The 22394-nt window shown below is 39.0% G+C and overlaps 1 protein-coding gene across 1 annotated transcript in view; it reads right to left on the bottom strand.

The window, feature by feature from the left end:
* Nucleotides 1-22394, bottom strand: part of LOC125700426 (ran-binding protein 17-like) — a 136472-nt gene that overhangs the window by 107109 nt on the left and 6969 nt on the right. The window contains 3 exon segments of the mRNA XM_048960980.1: nucleotides 19028-19147; nucleotides 19150-19238; nucleotides 20744-20849. Coding sequence (XP_048816937.1) covers nucleotides 19028-19147; nucleotides 19150-19238; nucleotides 20744-20849 — 315 coding nt within the window.

The raw sequence follows: 22394 nt of genomic DNA on the forward strand, positions 1-22394 counted from the left end.
GATGCATCTGGAAGGAAGTACAAGGATGCAAGGAAGAAAAAGTGGCTTCGCTTTCATAGGATCTGAGAAGTTTTATTACTGGATATTGTTCTTTTCCACCAAGTTATGGAGATAACTGAGCCTTAAGAAGTTGTTTGCTTGTTTGTTTTTTCCCAACTCCTTGTAATCCAAATGCTTACATCCTTTGACCACATAAAAATTCATCTACTCAGAATTTTTCATGAGCAAGATTCACCTTCCCAAGGAGAGAAACAGCTACATTTCGCTGGAACATTCTGGAAAGATCTAGGAGGGATGAACTGAATACTAACGAAAGATGGCACTGCTCAGATTTAGAAGGCTGTGAAGATCTGGATCCCGCTGAGGAGGCTAGCATAAAGGATGTTACAACATCACTGACATAAGAACAACTTCCTGTCACCACCGAAACAGTGTCTTTTTCTATTCAGAACCTTTTGAACTCTCATGGAAACAAATGGGGAATAAAATCTTCCCTCTAACATCTCATGGCAGGAAGGCCCAAGTATCAGTCACCAGTAAATAAGAAGGGCTGTCAGTTACCTCTTTTTGACCTTGCCACAGAAAGCCAGACAGGCAAAAACATATCTATCTCCACCCTAAAACACCTATCAAAACAGTTCTCCCAAACTGACACTGATGACTATCCCTGCTTTTAGAAAAAGCAGCAGTGTACTTCAAACTTTAGGCCTCAGATAGCCAAACATGTCTGTTTTCTTTGCAGTAACCTGTCATCTGGGAAAGCAAACCAAGGAATACAAGTTCAAGAGCTGGATGCCCATGGTTGCAGTGGGCACACACAGGACAGAATTTTCAAGAGTGTAGAATCAAATCCATGGTAGGGTTAGGACAGCAATAGATATGATGTCAGTTTTTAATAAGTTACTAGAATCAACACAGCTGCTGTGGAGAATGAAAACACGGTTAGGAGCGCAGAGCTGAATCCCTGGGATCCTGGTTGAGCTACAGAAGAGCAGCCGTGAAGATTTACCATCACTGAGCAGCCAATGATTCAGGTCCTGTAACAAGATGATACACACCCACACAGGGACATAGCCCTGTAGCCCTGCTTTCCTATTTGTTGTTTCCCACTGCAAATGACTACAGGCTCCCTGAAACAGTAATTACATTTCCACTATGGTTGGTAACATCCATTTTTCTATGTCTCTTCTCAAAATAGGGCTGACATGTGCATGCGTTGGTACCTGAACATAAACAAGGCTTGTAGGCCCTGTTGATGGAGAAGGAATTGATCAGTGTAATAACTTGGAACCACTTCAGAAACCCTGAATGTTTGCACTACTTCTAAGCCAAATGGTGCAACTAGGCCTAGTCATAACAAATCCAGTTATCAACTATCTTATATTCTACACAAGAAAAGCTCTGCTTTTATGAATGAGTTAACTCCAGTGACATTTCAAGTCACTAAAGGGACACATCACAGTAGGCATTCGTTGTGAAAGAAGCAGGATGAAGGTCATTAAGGAGAAAGAGTGTGCAAGCAAGTTGGGAGAGAAGCAAGCAAACAAGAACATGGCAACACAACTTACTTTAAGAGCATGCCATGGGTTCTCCTGCTGTATAGTAGAAGTTTACAGCTCTTTAAGGAGGGATTGTTAAGTTTCCAAATTGAGCTTTTTCCTCCTAAGATCATGAGAACCTGAGAACTTTCACTACAGCTCCTAGAATTCCTAATGCATGTTTTGCCTCCGTTCTGCTTGAAGAATTTCATCAGTTCTTATCAGCTGATGTCTGCTGGTGTAGTTTTTCTTCCATTTCTTTTTGCACAATATAATAAAACTGAAAATCGCTATGGATGCTGTATCACCCTGCCCGTCCCTCCAAAGCCACATCAGTATGGCAAAAGATGTCAATTTGTCTCTGGAGGTGAATGCTGCAGTGCAGTTCTCACGTTTTAACTGCTTAAATATAAAAGAAATATGAAAAGGGTACGATTCATGAAATAAGGAAACAGTAACTGGATGATAACGAATATATTTGACCTTTAAAGTAGTATCAACAAACATTAAAAACACTCAAGTTGTCCTTTGCTGCCACGCTTATTTTCCTCATAAGTTGTGCCCCATTATGCAACAATAATCCTTCATTATTTCAGCACAATAATGTAGTCTATCGTCTACCTATAGTTGTCTGGTGTCTATTTAGTTTTATGGCAAGCAAGCAATTTGAGAATATGGTAATAAAGCCTCAATCACAGTAATGATGTATGATGGGCTGTAATTTCTCTGTGCTAATGGGTTACAAACAGTATTACAATGATGACGGGAATCTCATTGATTCATTATATGAGTGCAATAATATCAGAATGACTTAATATAGATCACTATTTACTCATGCACATACTGATAACAACCTCTATATATTTCTATATAGAGATATATAGAAATAAAATTAGTATTAGTCTTTCCACATAAAAGTTCACACGGCACAAAACATTTTGTGCAGAGTTTCCTAAATCAATGTTTAAAGTTGAAATTACTGCATTGAACGGGTTCTTTGAAAAGCAACCCATTGATTTTAATCTGCTTGAAGCAATCAATTACTCCCTGTCCTCTTTATTCCAAACTGTAATGAAAACTAAACTGCGTTGTCTTGAAAACTAAATGTGAAGATGATCATAAACAGAATTTAAACTCCATGGATTATTCATATCTACCCATTTAGATTTGCCATTTCCATTATGAGTACATTTGCCATGAGCATTTAATGGACATCTAAAAGGGAATTCATTAAAGCAGGAGCTGTTGGCAGCACTTATGGGCTTCAGACTGCTTTATGTTTGCCTTTAATAGCTCACTATTATAAAAGTGATATATTGTGTTCATCCCATTAGTAGTTTGTAGAAAGGTCTGTAAGACATAACAAATCCTTTTGAGTATTGTCAGAATCAAAACCAAATCACAAGCTATTTTTTTTCAAGCAGCGTATTATGATCCCAACAATGTACTATATTAGGTCATCTAAACTTTGATGATCTTATCCAAGTAAGGATTTAATGACTATACAGACAGTTTGTTCTTTTTTCTTTTTTTAATGAAACACGCATGAATTATTAATGCCATCTCAGATGCACACATTTTTAAAAACTCACTGTAACTATTAAGGTTAAGAATCCTTAAAAATTAAACACGGTTCCTCCAAATTACCTTCTCGCTTGTGTTGGGCCAAACTCGTGTCAAGGAGAGCAGCAACCTCAATTTCACAAACCTGAAGATCAAGACACTGCAGAGTGACCACAGCTCCTCCACCTCCTTCCCTTCCTCCAGCCACCCAGAGATGAATGGAAGGCATTCATTTGCAAAAGGTTCTTCCTTATTAGGCAATGAAAGAAAGCAAGAGGTCAACTATAACTAACTCCAACTGCCTCTGAATCAACTGCTAAGAGCGAAGCAACTTTTCACCCTTCACTATCTGTGGTTCACAAAATAGTCCTAAGGATCACAGCTCAGATCTACTCGACAAGTTCTGTATGCTTCTAGAAATATCATTATACAGATTATAATATAAGACTATCTAAGTTGCTAGTATGAAAACACAACAGTAATTAATTCTCTCAAGAGTACAAAGCAAACAAGTATTTGATTATTCACTGTTTGTGCACTGGAACCATTACCATCACGAGTCCATCACGCTGAATACAATTCTGTTTGTTAACTTGTGCTCCCTCTGCTGATTTCCTGCTTGTAACACATGCTGTTTCATTCCCAACAGATGTTATTTAGTTGTTTGTAAAGAAAATGGCAGATTTCAGGAAGTATGCTATGCAAGTGCTTTACTTTTAGAAGGATTGTATCACGCACTCGAAGTACAAATAATGAAGTTTCTCTCATTCCTATAATTTACTTGGCACAATACAGACTCCTTTTAAATCCCAGCTGTTTAGGAGAACACCTTTTCTCCTGAGCTTCAAAGCGTAATGCACGTTAAATTGGTGTTCCCTTATCGTTCAAAGGATACGTGTTCATTCTGGCATGTAATTATTTTGAATTTTATTATAACAACTTGTAAGAAAATGTGGCAGTCTGAATGGTGGTACGGATTCATACGAGATCCCCTGGTCTGCATTAGGCCATTAGAAAATCCACATCTAGAATTTATGACTCTCTAATAGATGATGGCATTTTCATAGCAGCAATAGGAAACAACGCATCTTATTCTCACTCACTGCAGACTGAGCCAATATTGCGTAGGAACAAAACCACATTCGTGTGCACTACGACTACTGCAAGAGTTGGAACCTGCAGTTCATGGAAGATTACTGGCGAAATCAGTTTCTGCACAGAAATCAGAAATTCTCATATATACTGCTTGGAAAGTTATCCACTGCCCTGAATAGCAAAGACCAGGGACAGCACAGCCAGAAAAAGCAGTTGTTTTTAATCCCGATTTCAGCTGAAACGCTTGATTTCATAGCATGCTACAAGTACTTTTGGAAGAGCCTCATTGGCCCAAGTTACAGATCCAATATTTTGTCTGAAACACTGTATTGAAGGAAGACATCATACCACAGGAACTCCTGAGCTTCAAAAGGTTCACGTTATGAAATTATTCTGAATAGTCAGTAATAAAGCAAGAGAGTTTCCAGCCTGAACAGTGTGGCCTTGTAAAAAATAAGAGCTTGTTGATGCCTTGAAAGGCTTTTTTTTTTTTTTTTTTTTTCTTCTAAATCTAATATGCAGGCTTCTTAAACTACCTGTACCAACCCTACTACAGACACTTAACCTGAAATAGTTCATCTCTTGCGGCTTAAGAAACAATCCTCACTGCTGCACCTTGCTTGGATACAAAGCCCACCTAAAGACAATGACTTGCCACCAGGACTTTTATGAGTAGTCTGGGGTCTGATGGGGGCAAACCAAATCCTCCCTGAGGAGGAGACCTAAGGTGGGCTGGTGTGCAACACGACTTCCCAGATTCAAGGCTTCTGTGCAACACAGAAAAGGAAATAGTACCAGTGGGCTCATTTTCCTTTCTCCAAAGAAAAAAATCATATAGCTCTGATACAGTGCTTCTAATGCCACTATACAGCCTCTAATACCATGCCTTGTATGCTCTTTGCATTGTGACTACTAAAGACAATCACATCAAAGGAAGAAGACTCCATATCTCTTATTTTTTAAACACTATTTTCCTTGCTTGAATTTTTAAATTCCTAAACTTAAGGTCAATCAAAACATTTGGTATATCTGAGAAACCCATACTGCTTTTCGTAACTGCACAACAAGCTGGGATGCAAAGTGCATATGATCCACGTACTTGGTAGAAAGTAGAAAAAAAAAATCCTATTTCATTACTCCATGAACCTGCCCACATTCACCAATCACTTCTGAATGAAATTTCAGAATTCTGCCATGCTAAAAAAGCATCAACTCCATTTATGTGTTTTGTGATTTTACGGTCACTAAGGTAAACTTTTGCCTTCAGTTTTTACTCTAAACTCTTAAGGACAAGCAATACCTCTCCAAAATCTTCAGAAACAAAAACTTCAGAAAACAATGGTTGCCTCAGTTTCTCAACTGACTGGGTCTACTGGACAGAATACAGGACTTTAAACAGTAACTCAGAAAGGTGACCAAACTTCTCAGAATTGCTAAAAAGCTAAAATAATGACGTGAGGATGACCAGAGGCTGGATTACCTCTCCTGTGAATAGAAGCTGAAAGAACTGGGGTTATTCAACTTGGAAAAGAGAAGGCCTTTCAGTACCTAAAGGGTGTCTGCAAGAAAGATGGGGAAGAGACCCAGGAATGTAGTCAAACAACAAGGTGCACAGCCTTTTAACTAAAAGAGGGCAGATTTAAGTTAGATATAAAGAAGAAAATCCTATACTGTGAGTGTGGTGAGGCACTGGCACCTGCTGCCCAACAAAGCTATGGACGTCCCATCCGTGGCAATGCTCAAGGCCAGGTTGGGCAACCTGATCTAATGAAAGGTGTCCATGCCCACAACAGTTGGAACCAGATGAGCTTCAGGATTTCTTCCAATCAAAACCATTCCATGATTCTTGCTCTGTATGAGGGCTGCTCCAAAAGTAATGCCCCCTATTTGATTATGTCAGCCCACAACAGCAGAGGTGGATGTTGGTGGTATCAGTAGGGGCTGAACCTTCGAGCCAATATTCCGCTTCCTCTGTCGCTCTGTGACAGGGGCAGCAAAGGGGCAATCTGACAAAATGGTGCCTGACACAGAGGTGCGTTATGAAGCAAAGATGCCACTGAATTCCTCCATGCAGAAAAAAACTGCACCCATAGTCATTCACTGGCACTTGCAGAACATTTACAGAAGCCAGTAGATGGGAGCACAGTGGGCGGTGTGTTTCAGCTGTGACGGCAGTGACATGAAAGACAAGCCATGTTCCACACAGCCATGCAGATAATTCGTTTTTGGAGTGCAGCATGCAGGCTCATGTTCACTGCTAGTGAAAACACATAGCTAATGGTGGTGACCGTGGCGAAAAATAATGTTTTGAAGCTGAGAATTTGCTCTACCAAATGGTGCTCTTATGCTCTTTGTATCTGTTGTTGTTTCCGTGGAAATAAATAGAAGCTGTTACTTTTAGAGCGGCCTACATAATTGTAACAAACTATTTCTGAGTACGTACTTAAGTACAGACTGAACGAATAATCATTTCTTACTAATGAATTAATGAATCATTATTCCCGTTTAATGAATAATCATGTAATATACTCAAAATTATCAAACCAAAAAATGGTAAGAATGAATCAACATCTTCCTTTTCCCTCCATTTTTATGACAATTAAGGCCATTGAGAAGCCCACAAAGCTATTCTACTCAGCAACTTTCCCACTGAGCACTGAGGAAAGAACAATTCTAAAACAGATGAGAAAAACTGGTGTAAAATAACTACTTAAAATTCAGGAGTCCGAAAAAAAATAATAAATCACAGATCTACCACAGTAATGCCTGCTATTCTTTTCCCCACCCGTTTGGTCACTTTTAATGACAGAAATAAGAAACTCAGTTTCTGAACTCCTTAAGCCTGCCTAGTGCAGAAAGCAAAGCTAGAAGAGCAACTGAATGGAAACTTACCAAAGCAATTGCCTTCAGTGAAAGATCTCACAAGCGCACTGCTGGATGCTGCACTTCACTGCAGTTTGGGCAAGCACTCTGAACAGCTGGCTTTCTGTGTCCTTAGCTCAAAAAGTCCGTTCTCTTGAACAAGTATGTTGTAGGGATTTCTTCTGTTTCCACCATGGGATCAAAGGGGCAGTGTGTAATAGTCACAAAAACTAAAAACAAGTTGAATGCTCCTATCACAGAGATTCCCCAATTATAGAGTAAACCTTAAAATCACAACAGAAAAAGGGAAACTCTTTCGTACAGAATTACTCATTATCTAATAACCATTGATCAAACAACTTTAAATACTGTCTACCATTCTGATGGCAAATTAACCGCTCTTTCTTTTTTTTCAGTGTCCTTAGATCCCCTCAATGAACTGAAAGCAAAAGCTAAAGTTATCAGAAGTCTAAGACTGTATACCATAGTTGTGCAGACCGCTACAAAGATGCCTTCAGTACTTCGGGAAATACTTAAAGGCTAAAAGGCTGCACTGAGCAACATTAAGCAAACACTCATCTTACACTGCTAGGAAGTTCTTGAGGCTGGGGAGACTACAGCAGACCTGCTATCAACAGGAGGCAACACCACTAAAAGCACTGAGAAATGCAGATGTAGAATCTGAGCCTCATCATGGCTGGTTTTTGACCTTCTAACACAAAAGACTCCTTGAAAGTATTTACGGGAATGGAACACAGGAGGAGCAACATAAAAACACCCTATATCAACATCAGATATAACATCAAGGAATTAAGGCACTTGATATTCTGTTTCAGATATTGCCCAGGGAGGCTGTGGATGCCCCATCCCTGGAGGCATTCAAGGCCAGGCTGGATGTGGCTCTGGGCAGCCTGGTCTGCTGGTGACCCTGCACACAGCAGGGGGCTAAAATGAGATGATCACGGTGGTCCTTTCCAACCCTGGCCATTCTATGCTTTTATGAACTCCTATCTCATGTTGATTTGTTTTCATTTTGTTTGTTTGGTTTTAGTACTTGGTAGCAAATAGCAGTAAATCCACTTTTGCCTGGAACATCTTAATTCACTAGAGATAACCAAAACGCTGTGAACTGACACACAGATAACAAGGGGACACCTTGGAAATCCTCTCCTTGAATGAGCAAAAATACCATTTCCGCAAAGATTGCCACACAAATTTTTCTTGGTAAAGTTATTTTCGTATAATGGCCAAGGGTAGGACATACATACAGCACCACAGCTGACTCAGGAAATCCTTCACCAACTCACTTTGATTGAACTTTGATTAAGCATAGGTTTTTTGTTTTGTTTTGTTTTTTTTAAACCATGCCCAGGGATGTTTTCCTTATTTTGCTGCACTCAGTATATCAGACCAATTGTATCTGCACAGGGCACAGAAAGCAAAGGGCAGTCCAACTGAAAACACTTGATTCAGAAATCTGATGATTTCATCAACCTGGAAAGCCTCCAGATCAAAGGAGCTGCAAAGAAAGGAAGCAGCTGAAGCCTCATTTATATCTTAAACCCCAAAAGTCTTCTTATACCATATCCTGGATTTGACTGCTGCTGCTCTGCAGGAAATAGTTCTTAGCGATTCAGCTCTATTGACTTTCTCTCTTCTAGAGCAGAAGTGATTTCCTGCTGGTTAGACTAGGTAGTTGGGGGACAAGGGCTTGATGAAAAGGGACAGCTTTCTGTACACGCTGCTCCACAGTGCTTATCTGCCTGCATTTTTAAAGGATCAGCATTCATCTTTTCAGATGAATACATGAATAAACCATCGTAAGAGGAATGGAAGCTACCTATTCCTATTTAAGGGAAAAATCAGTAATGACGTGAGGGGAGAACATAAAAGGAGCAATAGAAAGTACTCCACAATTCTGGATTGTATTAGAACTTGGGCTTGAAAAAATAAGCAGAAAATACCCTGAGAGACTGGCAGCTCACATGCAACACTTAACACTGGGTCAGCAGAGCTTCCCTGTAAGGTCAAAAACAATTGACCTTGAGGTCACAAAGAAGGGAACTCTGTTCTTTATCTAATTGATTATCCCGTTTCCTTCATATTAATGCATTGGAAATGGCACTGTTATGCGGGTCAGGTATTACCTCAGAATGAAATCTTTCAAACAAACTCAGTGCTCTAGAACAGTGATTTTTTAAGAACACTGCTACTCAAACACGTGCTCGCCATACAAACCTAGAATGACAGCATTATCAAAAGGAACATTCGCGGATGGTTTTAGTAATACACTATTCACTGGTAACTAAATTAAGCTCTTAAGGAGATGCTGAACATCTGATTAGCTGGAAGTAAACAAACAAAACTTTCAGCATTGTTGACCAATGCTGAAGACGAACACAGCACCTAAACAGAACAAAGTGGAATTCACAGCATCAAGAAGAATACTCGAGCATCCTAGGTTTATTTTTTTCTTTAGATAAACTGATCAAGTTATTTTGCATATTTTTCCCCTCTGAATTAAACAAATATTCAATTTCATAATTAAGTTTAACTTGAGTCATAAAAATTCCAGTAGCCTAATATTAAAGAATTGTTCACTCTGCTGTGAACTCGGATAGTTAATTTTCTTACTGCAAGGTCTGTGAGATTAATTCATTAAGCTACTTAAATAATGAAATAACGAGGGTTAGAGGCCGACATAAAGTATCAAAACCAATAGATTCTGGAGAAGTAAGACAGTGACAGCCACTTTTTTCTCCACTGAGATGCCCCAACTGCTACCTATTCCTTCTTGCTACACTGCAACGGGATACACAGAAGTGAGAAGGTCCATTGAAGTGAAAAGGAAATTAGGCAGGAGTTACTCAGTCTGCTTGAAGTCAAATGATAACTATCAGAGAAAGTCCATCAGTTAGGGATGTGGAGAGGAAAAAATAGCTAGTGTCATTACAACCAGCCCTGTCATCAAAGACAAAACAGAGGTAGGCCAAAAACTTTATGAACAAGTGCAAAATTTGAAACTCTTTTTCTATGTCAGGAAAGAACATTATACATAGGTCACTCCAAAAGTAATGTCTCCCATTTATTCCCATAGAAACACAGCAGACACAAAGAACACTATTTGATAGAGCAAATCCTCAGCTACAACTCTTGCAACGCAGTCACCACCAGTAGCTGTGCATTTTACCAGCCCACCCCTTTGCTCCATACGTACCTCCATGGCAGAGCCATTGCAGACTGCCCCTCTGCTGCCATCTGTCACACAGCAACACAATGCAATGGGATACAAGTGAGAAGGTTCAGCCTAAACCCCATCACAACAATGTCCACTTTAATGCTGTAGGCCAACATAATGAAACGAGAGGCATTTCTTTTGGAGCAGCCCTCACATTAGACGATATCAGATGACAAGTCACTAAACAGTGTAATAGCTCCTCTATGCTAGAAATATTTTAAATTTATTTGCACTCAAAGTAAGGTAAAAAGAGCTGTGATGGATTCTATTTAACATGCATCCCTCTGCCTGCATTTCCACTTCTGAGACAAGGTAAGCAAACTGGTGCTCATCAGCCAAAGGAAGAGATCCCAAGAAGACAGAGCAGAAAACTAAGTCATGACAATCCCTAACCAACCTGCCTGATTTCAGGTTCTTCTGTCTGCAAACATACTCAAATAGACATAAACCCATTCTCTTTGAGATACTCGTGTACCATTACTGGTAAAGGCTTTTCCTTATTCTTTTCTTAGCATGCAACAGGTTTGGATTTCTTCTTCCCCATAAAACTGCTAAATGGCCTGAAATGGAACGTGTAACTTTGCTATGAGCAAACAAACAAATGAAAAACTGACAGAATAAAAGCAGCAGCACCACACATACCCCTTCCTGACATACAATAGCACTGTTTCAGCAGCACGTCGCTGTTACAATTCCCCTTTCTCTTGCTACCCATTTAATTTGTGCAGGGCCCTCACTATTTAAAAAATAGTAGCCTCTCTCAAATCAGACATTTCAATCACATGCAAATAACCCAGTAATGTATTTGCCAAACACTTAAGAAGTCAATAATTTGTGGTGGAAGCAGGATTAGTTTTTAAGCCTGCAAGTGAAAGTATCAATTCTGGATCATTTACATATTAGTTTACAAATACTGCTTATAGCTTAATAGCATCATAGATGTAACTTCACAAAGATATTGGCTCTAGACAGTAATTATATCCTCAGCCTAATGTTGCAGTTAATGGACATACACATTTCAATGATAATTGCAATGCCTGAACATGATAATGTGCCTTTATTAGCAGCTACAAAATAAAGCTCAGTTACAGCCACGCGCAGAACTGAACTATGCTAATTATTTATTTTTAAGATTGCCTGATTTGTGCTGTAAAATTATAAAATGAAAAAGCACAGCACTTCAGAACCAACGTTTTAACTGCAAATGACATTGAACAGCTCTACAAAGGTTCATTCAGGTTGCAGCTGTCGTGAGCAATGGGCCCAAACCTAACAAGTTAGTAGGATACATGCATAGGTAACTCCACAGCAAATACACAGGAGCTTTTAAATACGTATATTTAATCCAATTATTTTTGACATGGAGCAAGACCTTTGATCCAAAATAACCATACATTTCTAAAAACAATGACCCAATGAACTTAGCTTGTCCCATGCTGGGGCAATTGAATGAACTGAAATAGTAGTCCAGGAGGATTTGTTGGAAGTTCCTTCTGCTGAAGAGAGGACAGGAACTAAAAGGACACCAACCTAAGTAAAATTTTTTTTAATAAATTTTTGCTGCTTTTCAATTTTCTAGAAAATAAATCAGTCAATAAATGTCAGATCCTCCAAGATGACAGGACCGAAGCGATACTCCTATGAACCTTTTTTTCTAATGGTTAATAAATGAACAAACTACCAATCCTTTTGGCCAAGAAATGGACCAACAGTGAACGCTGAGCTTCTGTAAGCCCAACCAGCAACTACAATCCCACAGAACGATCCTAAATTTAACTCTGAAGTACAGATTTGATTAGTTTTGTGGTTGTCTCCATGCTGTAAGACAGAAGTTTAATTCAAGAAATATTAGATGTTCTCATCTAATTTTTGCTCTTTAAAGCTTTGGAAGTAAGATTTTTTTTTTTTCTTCTTTAAAAGCATTACTGAAATCACCAAGAACTTATTTGCTGAATAAAGCAACTGTATTAGTCTATTTCAGTCTTATCTTCAACAGCATGTTGACCCCACAGGACTAGTGCGTATCAACATTTAAAGCATTCTGAAATACGCAGTGGTATTTATAACTTCAAGTTCTGCATGTAAGCCCAATACCTTGCTCAATTTTGCAGTTGAAACTGTTTAGGAGAAAAGGTTTACAAAGGAATCAGCAATGAGATTTCTCAGATGGGATGTTTGCCTCAGTTCTACAGATTAGAAATCAGGAGATTTCTAATCTGATCACCAACCAGCATCTGAGTTTGACTGCCATCTACTTTATTTGATTCATGCGCTAGTAATTATGTTCAATTCAATTCCCAAAGAGCGTGAAAATTACCTGAATTTGGAGGCATTTATGACCAGCCCTATGCAGTGCCTATACATACTGTAACCACACTTGCTGCCTTTGATAAAACCTGCTCAGTCCTGGTCGGGTCACTCCTTTCTGCACACGCATTCTGCCTCAAAAAGAAAAGGATCTTGTGAGAGCTGTTGAAGTTTGTCACCAGTACCAGACGGATCCAAGCTGTATGGCAGCCAATGCCTGCCTTCCTGTAGGACCTGCAAGGAGACTGAACCCAACTCAGAGAAGGAGGCTCCTGCTGCCTCACAGCACAGCAGGGTGGCTGTGGAACAACAAAATGAGGTTTGGCCCAGTGAAGTGAAAAACATTCGTGACGCTGTTTTTCTTCTGAAACAGCCATTCTTTATCCTTCCCAAAATATGCCACGGAAACAAGTTGTACCCAATTCTCACTACAATGCTTCCTTAACAAACTCTAAATGTTAAACTTAAATGAGAGGCATTTCATGCAATCTGAAAAATATTCAGTTCAATTAAAAATAATTGATGCACGGTGAAATAATTCTTCCCAAAGCTGCTGTAAAATCTTCAAAAAATAAAGCTACTTAATAATTTTCATCTCCTACAGGCTAGAGAGAAGCATTATTGCATATTAAAAATTGGAGTGTGGTTTTCCCAGAGGTAAAAGAAAGTTATTAAAACAACCTATTTATTGTTGATATAACTATCCATTTGTGCTACACAAAAAGTAACAATTTCAGTACATTAAAAGAAAAGCTAATTAAGGCATAATTAGTATTTTCTATGTTTTGATAATTAAGGGTTAGTTGGCTATTTCTTCTTAAATTCCTTTTCGATGTACCCCGACCAAGCCTTTAATGAGCAGCTAACGCTATTGAATCCCTGATGGCTGAGGAGTTTAGTGACCACTACTACATTACTTCCATTTATCACTGCCTCTTTACCTATAAATTAAAGTAGCCCTGTAGCTATGTTGATCTACTTTATATCAATTTCTTCATCCATATCAGCTGAATATGTATGGCATTAACCTCATTTACTAGTTTGGAAAAGCTGAATTAAAATGAGATCTAATTTCTAGCACACAGAACAATTTCAAAACTGCCTGCTAATTTCCACCACCTGTCAGCGTTGTGATCTTCACCTCACTGTAATGAAATAAAGCAGCATATATATTTTACAGCTCAGAAAAGAATGATCATTCATAAGTGTTAAGATATGATTAATCACGAGGAGACCAGGACACAGGATGTTTTATGAGATGCACCACAATCAATCAACACCTTTGCTCACAAAGATCCCCGCTGATGTCAGAGGGATTCCCACAGATCTGAGTCTCTACCCGTACAGAAAGCAGTCAGATCCTCACAGCTGTGGACTTGGTTTTTGTTCTGTTTGTTGTGGCTTGCATTTTTTCTTCCTTTTTTTGCTAGGTCATGCTTCTGTGTCTGCAGGCAGTGTAATCAAATATACATACACCCAAGAAATATCAAACTAACGTAAGTCAACAGAACACAAGTACCCAAGTTATGCATTAGAAGACAAACCCCTGTTCTGTGCTTAGATGATACTTGGTTACATGTGTTTTTTGCTTTCAGCTACTGCAAATAACAGAGCAAGGAAATGATATTTTTCCTCCCCTCTTAACACGTTGTAGTCTAAATTTTAGACCCTCCAGATATTTTTTTTAATCATAATGCAGATCTACCTCACATGTCAAGCCCGTAATTTAAAAGCTTTAAAAACACAAACAGATGCAATCCTAAACGTTAATAAAGTAACATCTTCATATTCACCACATAAATAATAAAAGGTGCAGGATACAGTAAGATGTGCCATTTGCATCCTCCACACCCCACTTTACTGTCATGCTTCAACTTGTACGTGTAAAACTTTTATGTTACTGTTCACTCTCACTTGCCCCAGTGTAACAAAGAAATTAGATGCCATATATTGCACTTGACAAAGACGCCAGGTCCCTCTCTTCATTTTTACATGAGGCTGTTACCCAGAAACAAAATTACCTGGATTATAACTCCTCTTTTGTCCTTTGTGTCTCTCCCACTTTCATTTAAAGCCAGAACAAAGGAAAAGCATGGCTTAGCAGAACACCCTACTGCACTTCAGGAGGTATCTCTCAAACTACTGCCATCCAGAACATACCAAAAACAGCTGCAGAATACTCGAACCATACTAGGGCTACTGCTGGCTTAGAAAGAGCAGAACACAAAACCATGAATTGCCTTGTGGTGGAGTAAAGGAGTTAACAATCAAAGTGTCTTTGGGTAAAGTTTTGAGCTACTTAAAGCAATACCAACAACTGATTTTTCATATAGAAAACAACCTTCTGAGTGTAACTGTTCTGATTATGGGTCTAAAAAAGGCTCTGCCTACAGAAGCTGAGAACAGAGCTCCAGCAATAACCTTCAGTCAGGCCCTGCCGAAGAGCGCAGCTCAGTCTCAAATACTTGCTGTTACCGACGTCATTTTCACCACGCTCCCCTCATCTGACACGTGAATACCTTCCAGCTTTGACCTCTTGTTTGAAGAACGGCAACAGGAAACTGAAGGGACAAATCTAGACTAATAGCGCCACATGCTGTACAAGGCACAAACGGCAAGTGCACAATTGTGGAAGATACAATTCTTACTCAGCTAGAGTGACAAAACAGTGGAAGTGACATAATGTACAGTTCTGTACCCTAATTCCACTGCCCAGGCAACGCCAGAACATTTTAAATGCAATTTCTTTCTCTTCTATAGAACCACTCTCATAATCTACTAAATAATATTTCTATTGTCAGTCACTTTTGTTTTTTTAACCAGCTAAGTGCCATTTATTTCACCATTCACACCAAACCTGAATGTGCAAAGGAACTAACAATAAGAACTTTACTTCGATACACATATATATATTAACCTTTTCTTCAGTTCAGAAATGTTATGAGCTGACTTAGCTATTAGCTAACTTAGCTACTTAACCTCTTATGAAATATTTATTAACAAAATGTTTCCAGCAAGTTAAAGTTTGATCTCCTCTTGACAATTTCACACTGTCAGTAAGACACAGAGCCCCCCATGACGTCCCATGCTGTCAGCTGCCAACACAGCAGTGGTTTGAAACATGCTGGGGAAAGTTACAAATCCCTCCCACTGCCTCCTCACCTCTGGGATTAGCAGGCAGCCTTCTCTGCCACTTTCTCATGCTCAAAGATATTCCTGATACTCAGTTGCATCAAGCCCCACAGGTATTGCACGTGGCACGTGCTCCTTGCTGAGAAACACACAGTGAGTGCTGATACGAATATTTCCACCTACAACAGCTCAGAAGAAAACAGAACAGACGAAACTTTATAGAGCTACACAATGCCAAAGAACCCAGTGTAGTATTTAACAGGAATATAATATTTATTCATTCACATGCTCTATTAAATTCAGAAGATAGCATTTTGATGTATTATTTTTAGAATCATAGAATCATAGAATCACCAAGGTTGGAAAAGACCTAAAAGATCACCCAGTCCAACCATCCACCTACCCCCAATAGCTCCCACTAAACCATGTCCCTCAACACAACATCCAGTCTTTCCTTGAACACCCCCAGGCTCGGTGATTCCACCACCTCCCTGGGCAGTCCATTCCAGTGCCTGACCACCCTTTCTGAACAGTAATACTTCCTGATGTCCAGCCTGAATCTCCCCTGCCGTAGCTTGAAACCATTCCCTCTGGTCCTATCACTAATGACACGAGAGAAGAGGCCGACCCCCAGCTCACTACAACCTCCCTTCAGGAAGTTATAGAGAGCAATAAAGTCTCCCCTGAGCCTCCTCTTCTCCAGGCTGAACATTCCCAGCTCCCTCAGCCTCTCCTCATATGGCCTGTGTTCCAGACCCCTCACCAGCTTTGTTGCCCTTCTTTGAACACGTTCCAGGGCCTCAATATCTTTCTTGCAGTGAGGGGCCCACTTTTGTACTTTTGTATTGGAAACACAGAGGTACTTCAAGTATATCACAGTATCAAGGAAGATATTTCCAAGAGTTTCCTATTTTTCCTTAGACAGTCAGCCTTGATGGACTGTTTACTAAGAATGCACTTATTTACTGAGCCCAAAGTTCGTCTATCATGGGCTTGTTTTTATAGTATGCACAGATGCAAAAATGAGTCAATTAATGAATAAAATTAATCTACTTACACAGTGTGCTCCACAATTTTGTTCAACTACTCTGCCTTCTGTAACCATTTTCTGCATGCAAGTGTATGATTAAATGGTGAAATATTCCTAGAGATTACTTCAACATGGCTGAAGCGTGCAAAATTTCCATTACACATTCTGTAAATAAATCCATTCAAACCGTGTTGAATATTTATCGAAATATGTATTAAGTTAGTCACTTGATATATGCCTGATATCTCTGCTACCAAGCGCAAGCCTTTTTATTGTGTATTTGTAAATACCTGCCAGCAACACACTGCACCATGGGATTTACAACTGTGAGGGTAGAATGCCATCTGCTGCTACACTTGCTGCTACAGCAGGATAGAACAGAAGAATCATCATACAAGTGCTGCCTTCTGGTTTCTCTTAACTGCAAAATGTATACAATGACTTTATTAAGAATTGAAAATGAAAAAAACCACAGCTAGGAGCTCAGAAGATTTACACAGTTCTCACTGTAAGATCAGCTAAAGGAATGGGATACGGAGCACAGAATTCTATCAATGCAAATGGGAGGCTGCTATATCCAGCCTATGAGAGCAAAACAAAAACAAGAAAAGAAAAAAGGAAATGTAATTAGTGTATCTTGACTGCAAACTAAATTATGCTGGTACATACTGTAAGCAAACCATTAGAAAAGGACGTCTTGAAAATGCATTTGTAACGAACTAGACTTGCTAGACTGGGTCTAGAATGTAGAAACAGCCTTTGAAGGGTTTGGCACCCTGGCAAACCTTCCACTTTCCTGGGCTGGTCACTGACAACACACAGGTCATATCCGTAAGCAGAATGTGGAATCTGAGATAGCAACAGTTTGATTCATGCCCCCTCACTGAGAGGAGAAAAAAAATACTACCATCACCACCACCACCATCTTCTCTTGAATTCAACCTACAGTTTTACACTGAGCCCTTTGGGTAAAAGCTAATTCTTTCTGATCTAATTGCTCTTCAATAAATCAAATGGAAACATCAGGCAGCACTTCACTCGATAACAAACCATTTAACCTTCCACACAATGCAATCACAGAGCTAGTCTTACGGTTATTCAAAACGCATTGCTGAGTCAGATAAATTCAGAGGCACTGAACTCAAGGGTGGTTTGCAAACGTATAAATTTTGCATTTTATCTCCTGAGAAGGAAATTCCAGGTGTGCACTGCTTTACCCACACTGAAATGCTCCCAGCCTTCCCTAATGAAGGACATGGAGCGTAGGCAGTCAGCATCCCAACAGCGTTACAGCACACTGTACCGACTGGACTTCTCCACACAGTGAGAGCCCAGTCAGTCAGAACAGAAAACCATACAATCAAAATTCAAATCATACAATCAAAAATAAAAACTGGACAAAGAGACAAAATAATCCAGGAATTAGAGATCAGATTAACAGCAAATACAGCCACTTTGCCTCTGAATTGCCATCGGTAGGAGTTCTGCTAGTGGAAATACCAGTAAAAATGTGCTATGTACCTTCACTTAGCACTAGAGAATTGTGCCATATTTAAAAATAACAAACCAGCTTTGACAATCGAAAGGAACACATCATTTTCATGAGAAGGCAATTCAGTATAGCGTAACACTATTTTTCATTCTAAGTAAGGAAGTATTCCATGAAGCTGAAGTACAGTTCAAACCCAAAGGGATAAAGGAATTCTAGAGATTGGTGCCAATCACAAAAAAGGATACAGCACTACAGCAGTAAAATCAGATCTCAGTCACTGTCACAACTCTTGCTAAAGATTTGCTTGGGGCTCCCAACAGAACTCTCAGTCTTTCCCAAGATCAATTGATCTCATCTTACTGACATTCTCTTTATAACATCTATATTATGACTGTCCCCTACAGTTAAGGTGAATTAACTGCTGCTTCTTCAAAAATGCATCTTAGTTTTCCCTCTTTCGTACTTAAAATGCAGAAAAGCTAAGTAATGAGAGAAATACAGTGGAAACCACGTAAATGAGTAACTGTCAAAAGAAAAGAACTATTAAAAGAATAAATCTTGCATACCCAGCTGTGAAATATAACACAATATAGCAGAACCCAGCTAAATGTTTGAAATAAAAAATTGAAATGCAAAGTAACCTAGAATTGTTTAATGAACATAGCTGTTAAAATATTCACTCCTTGCATGCTTAAACTTAAGAGCACGATGACACCACACCAGTAAATTACACACCTATCCGACCAACCACCGCTAAGCTCACAGCTTACGTGGCTCCAGGTGTGCTGTCAGGTCCATTTCTCCACAGGCCTGCTCCATTTTTACGTCACTCTTCAGAGCAGACGTTACCTCTGAGGTGTGCTGAGGCTGCTCCCCCACACACGTTTGTGAAACCGATCCAAGAACCACAGAATTGCCAGTTCTACTTTTTCATTACCAGCCTGTGGTACCTGGGCATCCAAAGGCACCTGCTGAAACAGCCTTTGGTAACAAAAAAAGGAGATGTTTTCAGGATGGACTTTCAAGTTAAATGATATTACCATAGCTAATCTCTTTAGGAACCCATCAGCCATTTTTTGTTTGCCTAAGTATCTTCTAGGATTTTGTTCTGCTTAGATGCCAATTATGCTAATTGACCACTATTAAACATAAAACATCAACATAATGCTTTTCTAATTACTTTGTCACTTGAAATTTTTCTCAGATGCATATGTTATGCTGTGGCAAGTTTGTAAAATACTTTCTGTTCTTGGATCATTAATTCCTCACTGTAATAAAAGCAAATTGAAAGCGCAAGGTAAGAGTTGTCTCAGGGTCTCTGAAGATTGAAGCTATTGTGCTCAGAAATAAATTTTTATATGTATATATGATGCACAGCCTCCTAAAACATCCATACAGTATTTTCTGATCCAAATTCCCACATTGTGCACATCTCTTTACCAGGACTGATTTCAAATCAGCTAAGAGTATTTTTTTTCATATTACTTTATTACATTTTCATGTTCTTCTATGATCAGTTCCTTGAAATCTTAGTCCCATAACAATTCAAAAAGTTATTCTCACTCTTTCCCAATACTGAAACACAGAGTAACTAGATCAGAAGTCAGCAGGCCACTTCATTTGTAAGTCTATATATGAAAACATTGTATTATTAATAAAAACATAGCAGGAGACTGCTAACACCGCACAGCCCCAGGGCAGATGAGGAATGCAAGAAACAGGAAAAAATGCAAAGCTTTTTATCCTATTATAGACTGCATGCCCTTTTTTGTGTGTTAGCTGGTGTAAATATCAGGATCAATGATGCATGCCCTTTCTCATATGCTCCTGGTGTAACATAGGTAACAATGGGTGTAAACAAGGATCAAGCGTGTGTCACATCCTTTCTACCTGCCACAAAGTATGTATGTAATTTGCAATACTCCCTAGCATACTCCTTAACCTCAAAGTTTGCATGACAGGGACTACAGCACACACATTTTAAATCTAAAGCTGCCTCTTTATTCCTAGTTCTACTCTAAAAGTCACCCAAGCTTTCAGTGGTTGACTAGCAGCTCCTCTATACCCCTTTGCTTGCAAGACTCTCAATTAGTAGGAAGGAAACAGCACAGAAAATAGAAACCACAGCTCACAATCAATAAAATTAATATTCCTATAGGAATATAACAAAAAAATATCCAGTAGCTATCCAATCATATCTCAACACTGAGTATGGCAAGAGACATGTTTGCCTTTAGGCTTCTTCCATTCCTCTTCAGCAGAACTTTGACATGATAGCAGCCTTACTGACCCCTTCACTACTCAAGATGGTGACAGAGGAAAGATCACGGTCACTGCAATGGCTGCAGTGCACAGAAACACACAATTCTGGAACACCCACCATCCAAACAATGGATTGAGACAGTCGAGTTCAAATACTAATCGATGTGAATACTAGTCGATACTAAAACATTATAAAAACAGAAATGAAATCAAGCAATACTTACTGACAGGGTAATTCTCCATCCAGAGCATCATGTTCAACAGGGCTAGTGTACATCAATCTTCCCCCCACGAAAGCATCCACAAAGTAGACAGGCCGTGCCAGGTGTCCTAACATTAAAAAGAAAAGAACAGTTAGTGATGACAAGCCATTATGGTAGTACAATACACTTCCATAAGGCATCAGAGCTTTCTTAAGGTATCATAGACCATAGAATGCTCTCAAGAGAATGGTTAAGTTTCTAATCTTCTCAGACTTAAAACCTACCCAGAGAACTCAACCAACACTCTGAAGAGAACTGACAGATAAACTACAACAGCTTACTAAACTGGATGCATTTATATACAAAACAGCACAGAACCAACTTAAAATACAAATCACATACAAACTCAAAAAACAAATTCACCATGCTCAAGATAAGGCATATAATTAATCTAGTATCTTCACAGCTACAAATTATTTCACAGAATACAACTGTGGTGCAGCTGTATCTACTTAACAGCATTATGAAACAGTTGAGACTTTCTCGTCTGCTTCCTTTCTTTGCTCTATTTAAAATAATTACTTGTAACGTCCAACTAATATCTAAAGTCTTGTTTTGAATGTGAAAAATCATTTGTACAAAAGAAAAACTTTATTAAGTCAAGCGTATTCTTAATGAAAAGAAGTTCTAAACCACTATATACTTCCAGAAGTCTCTGCTTCATACTACCCCATCATTCTTTCTGATCCTGCAGATCCTTCAGCTTATGTATTTAGCACAGACCATAAAGATGCTAAATACTGAAATCCAGCTTTCTAAGTATGGAATCCAAGTTTACAAACATCAAACCAAGAATTATTTCGGCCTCTGTTCTGCTGGACGCTCACTACCACACTGCAAAGTCTGGATTATTTTAACCTCTCTGGCAAGTTAGGGTGTCATACTTCTATGATCTTTGACCTACTTCTACCTACAGAAGCCAAGCAGATTCCTGCTTCAGCTTTTTAAGCTGTGAATCCAGTACCTAACAGCATCCTCTCTCAGCAGAGCAGTGTCAAAGCTAAGATCCAAATGGCAAACTAACATACAAATCTGTACATATTTTGGGACCTCTAAAGACTCCTTCCTCAACTGAAATGCACAGAGGCAACAAAACACTAAAGCTACTTTTAGACTCCATCTTCATCTGGCAAAAGGTACTTTGTAACGAATTCCAACAAAATTAAAAACAACAACACAGCTAAGACAAATAAATTGGAACAGTTTCCATGCAGGTTACATCAAGTTAGAAATAAGGGTTCTCACTAAGTGTGAGATTTACATAAGCCAGATCTCTTACCGTCATCACTAGGATTTTACCAAGCGATGACAGCATAACTTACAAGAGTGAATACAGCACACTGAATAAAGTCTGAAGTCTTCAGAACACATTTTGAAGTTTAACATTAGCAAAAAATTACAGATAAACAGATGAGGTCACATCACAGCTTTAAACCAACATTCTACCTTGAATATTTCTATGTACAAGCGGGGACTGCTATAAGAACAGTACCTGTCAAAATCTCTGAGGTTTTGTATCAAGTCTGTTTCACGTTCTCTGATAAACTACTCTCCATTCACACTACATCAAATATTACCCAATTTCCTCACATTAAGCATGGTTGCATTTTGG

The sequence above is a fragment of the Lagopus muta genome, chromosome 14 (assembly GCF_023343835.1).
Source record: "Lagopus muta isolate bLagMut1 chromosome 14, bLagMut1 primary, whole genome shotgun sequence".
Taxonomy (NCBI): Eukaryota; Metazoa; Chordata; class Aves; order Galliformes; family Phasianidae; genus Lagopus; species Lagopus muta.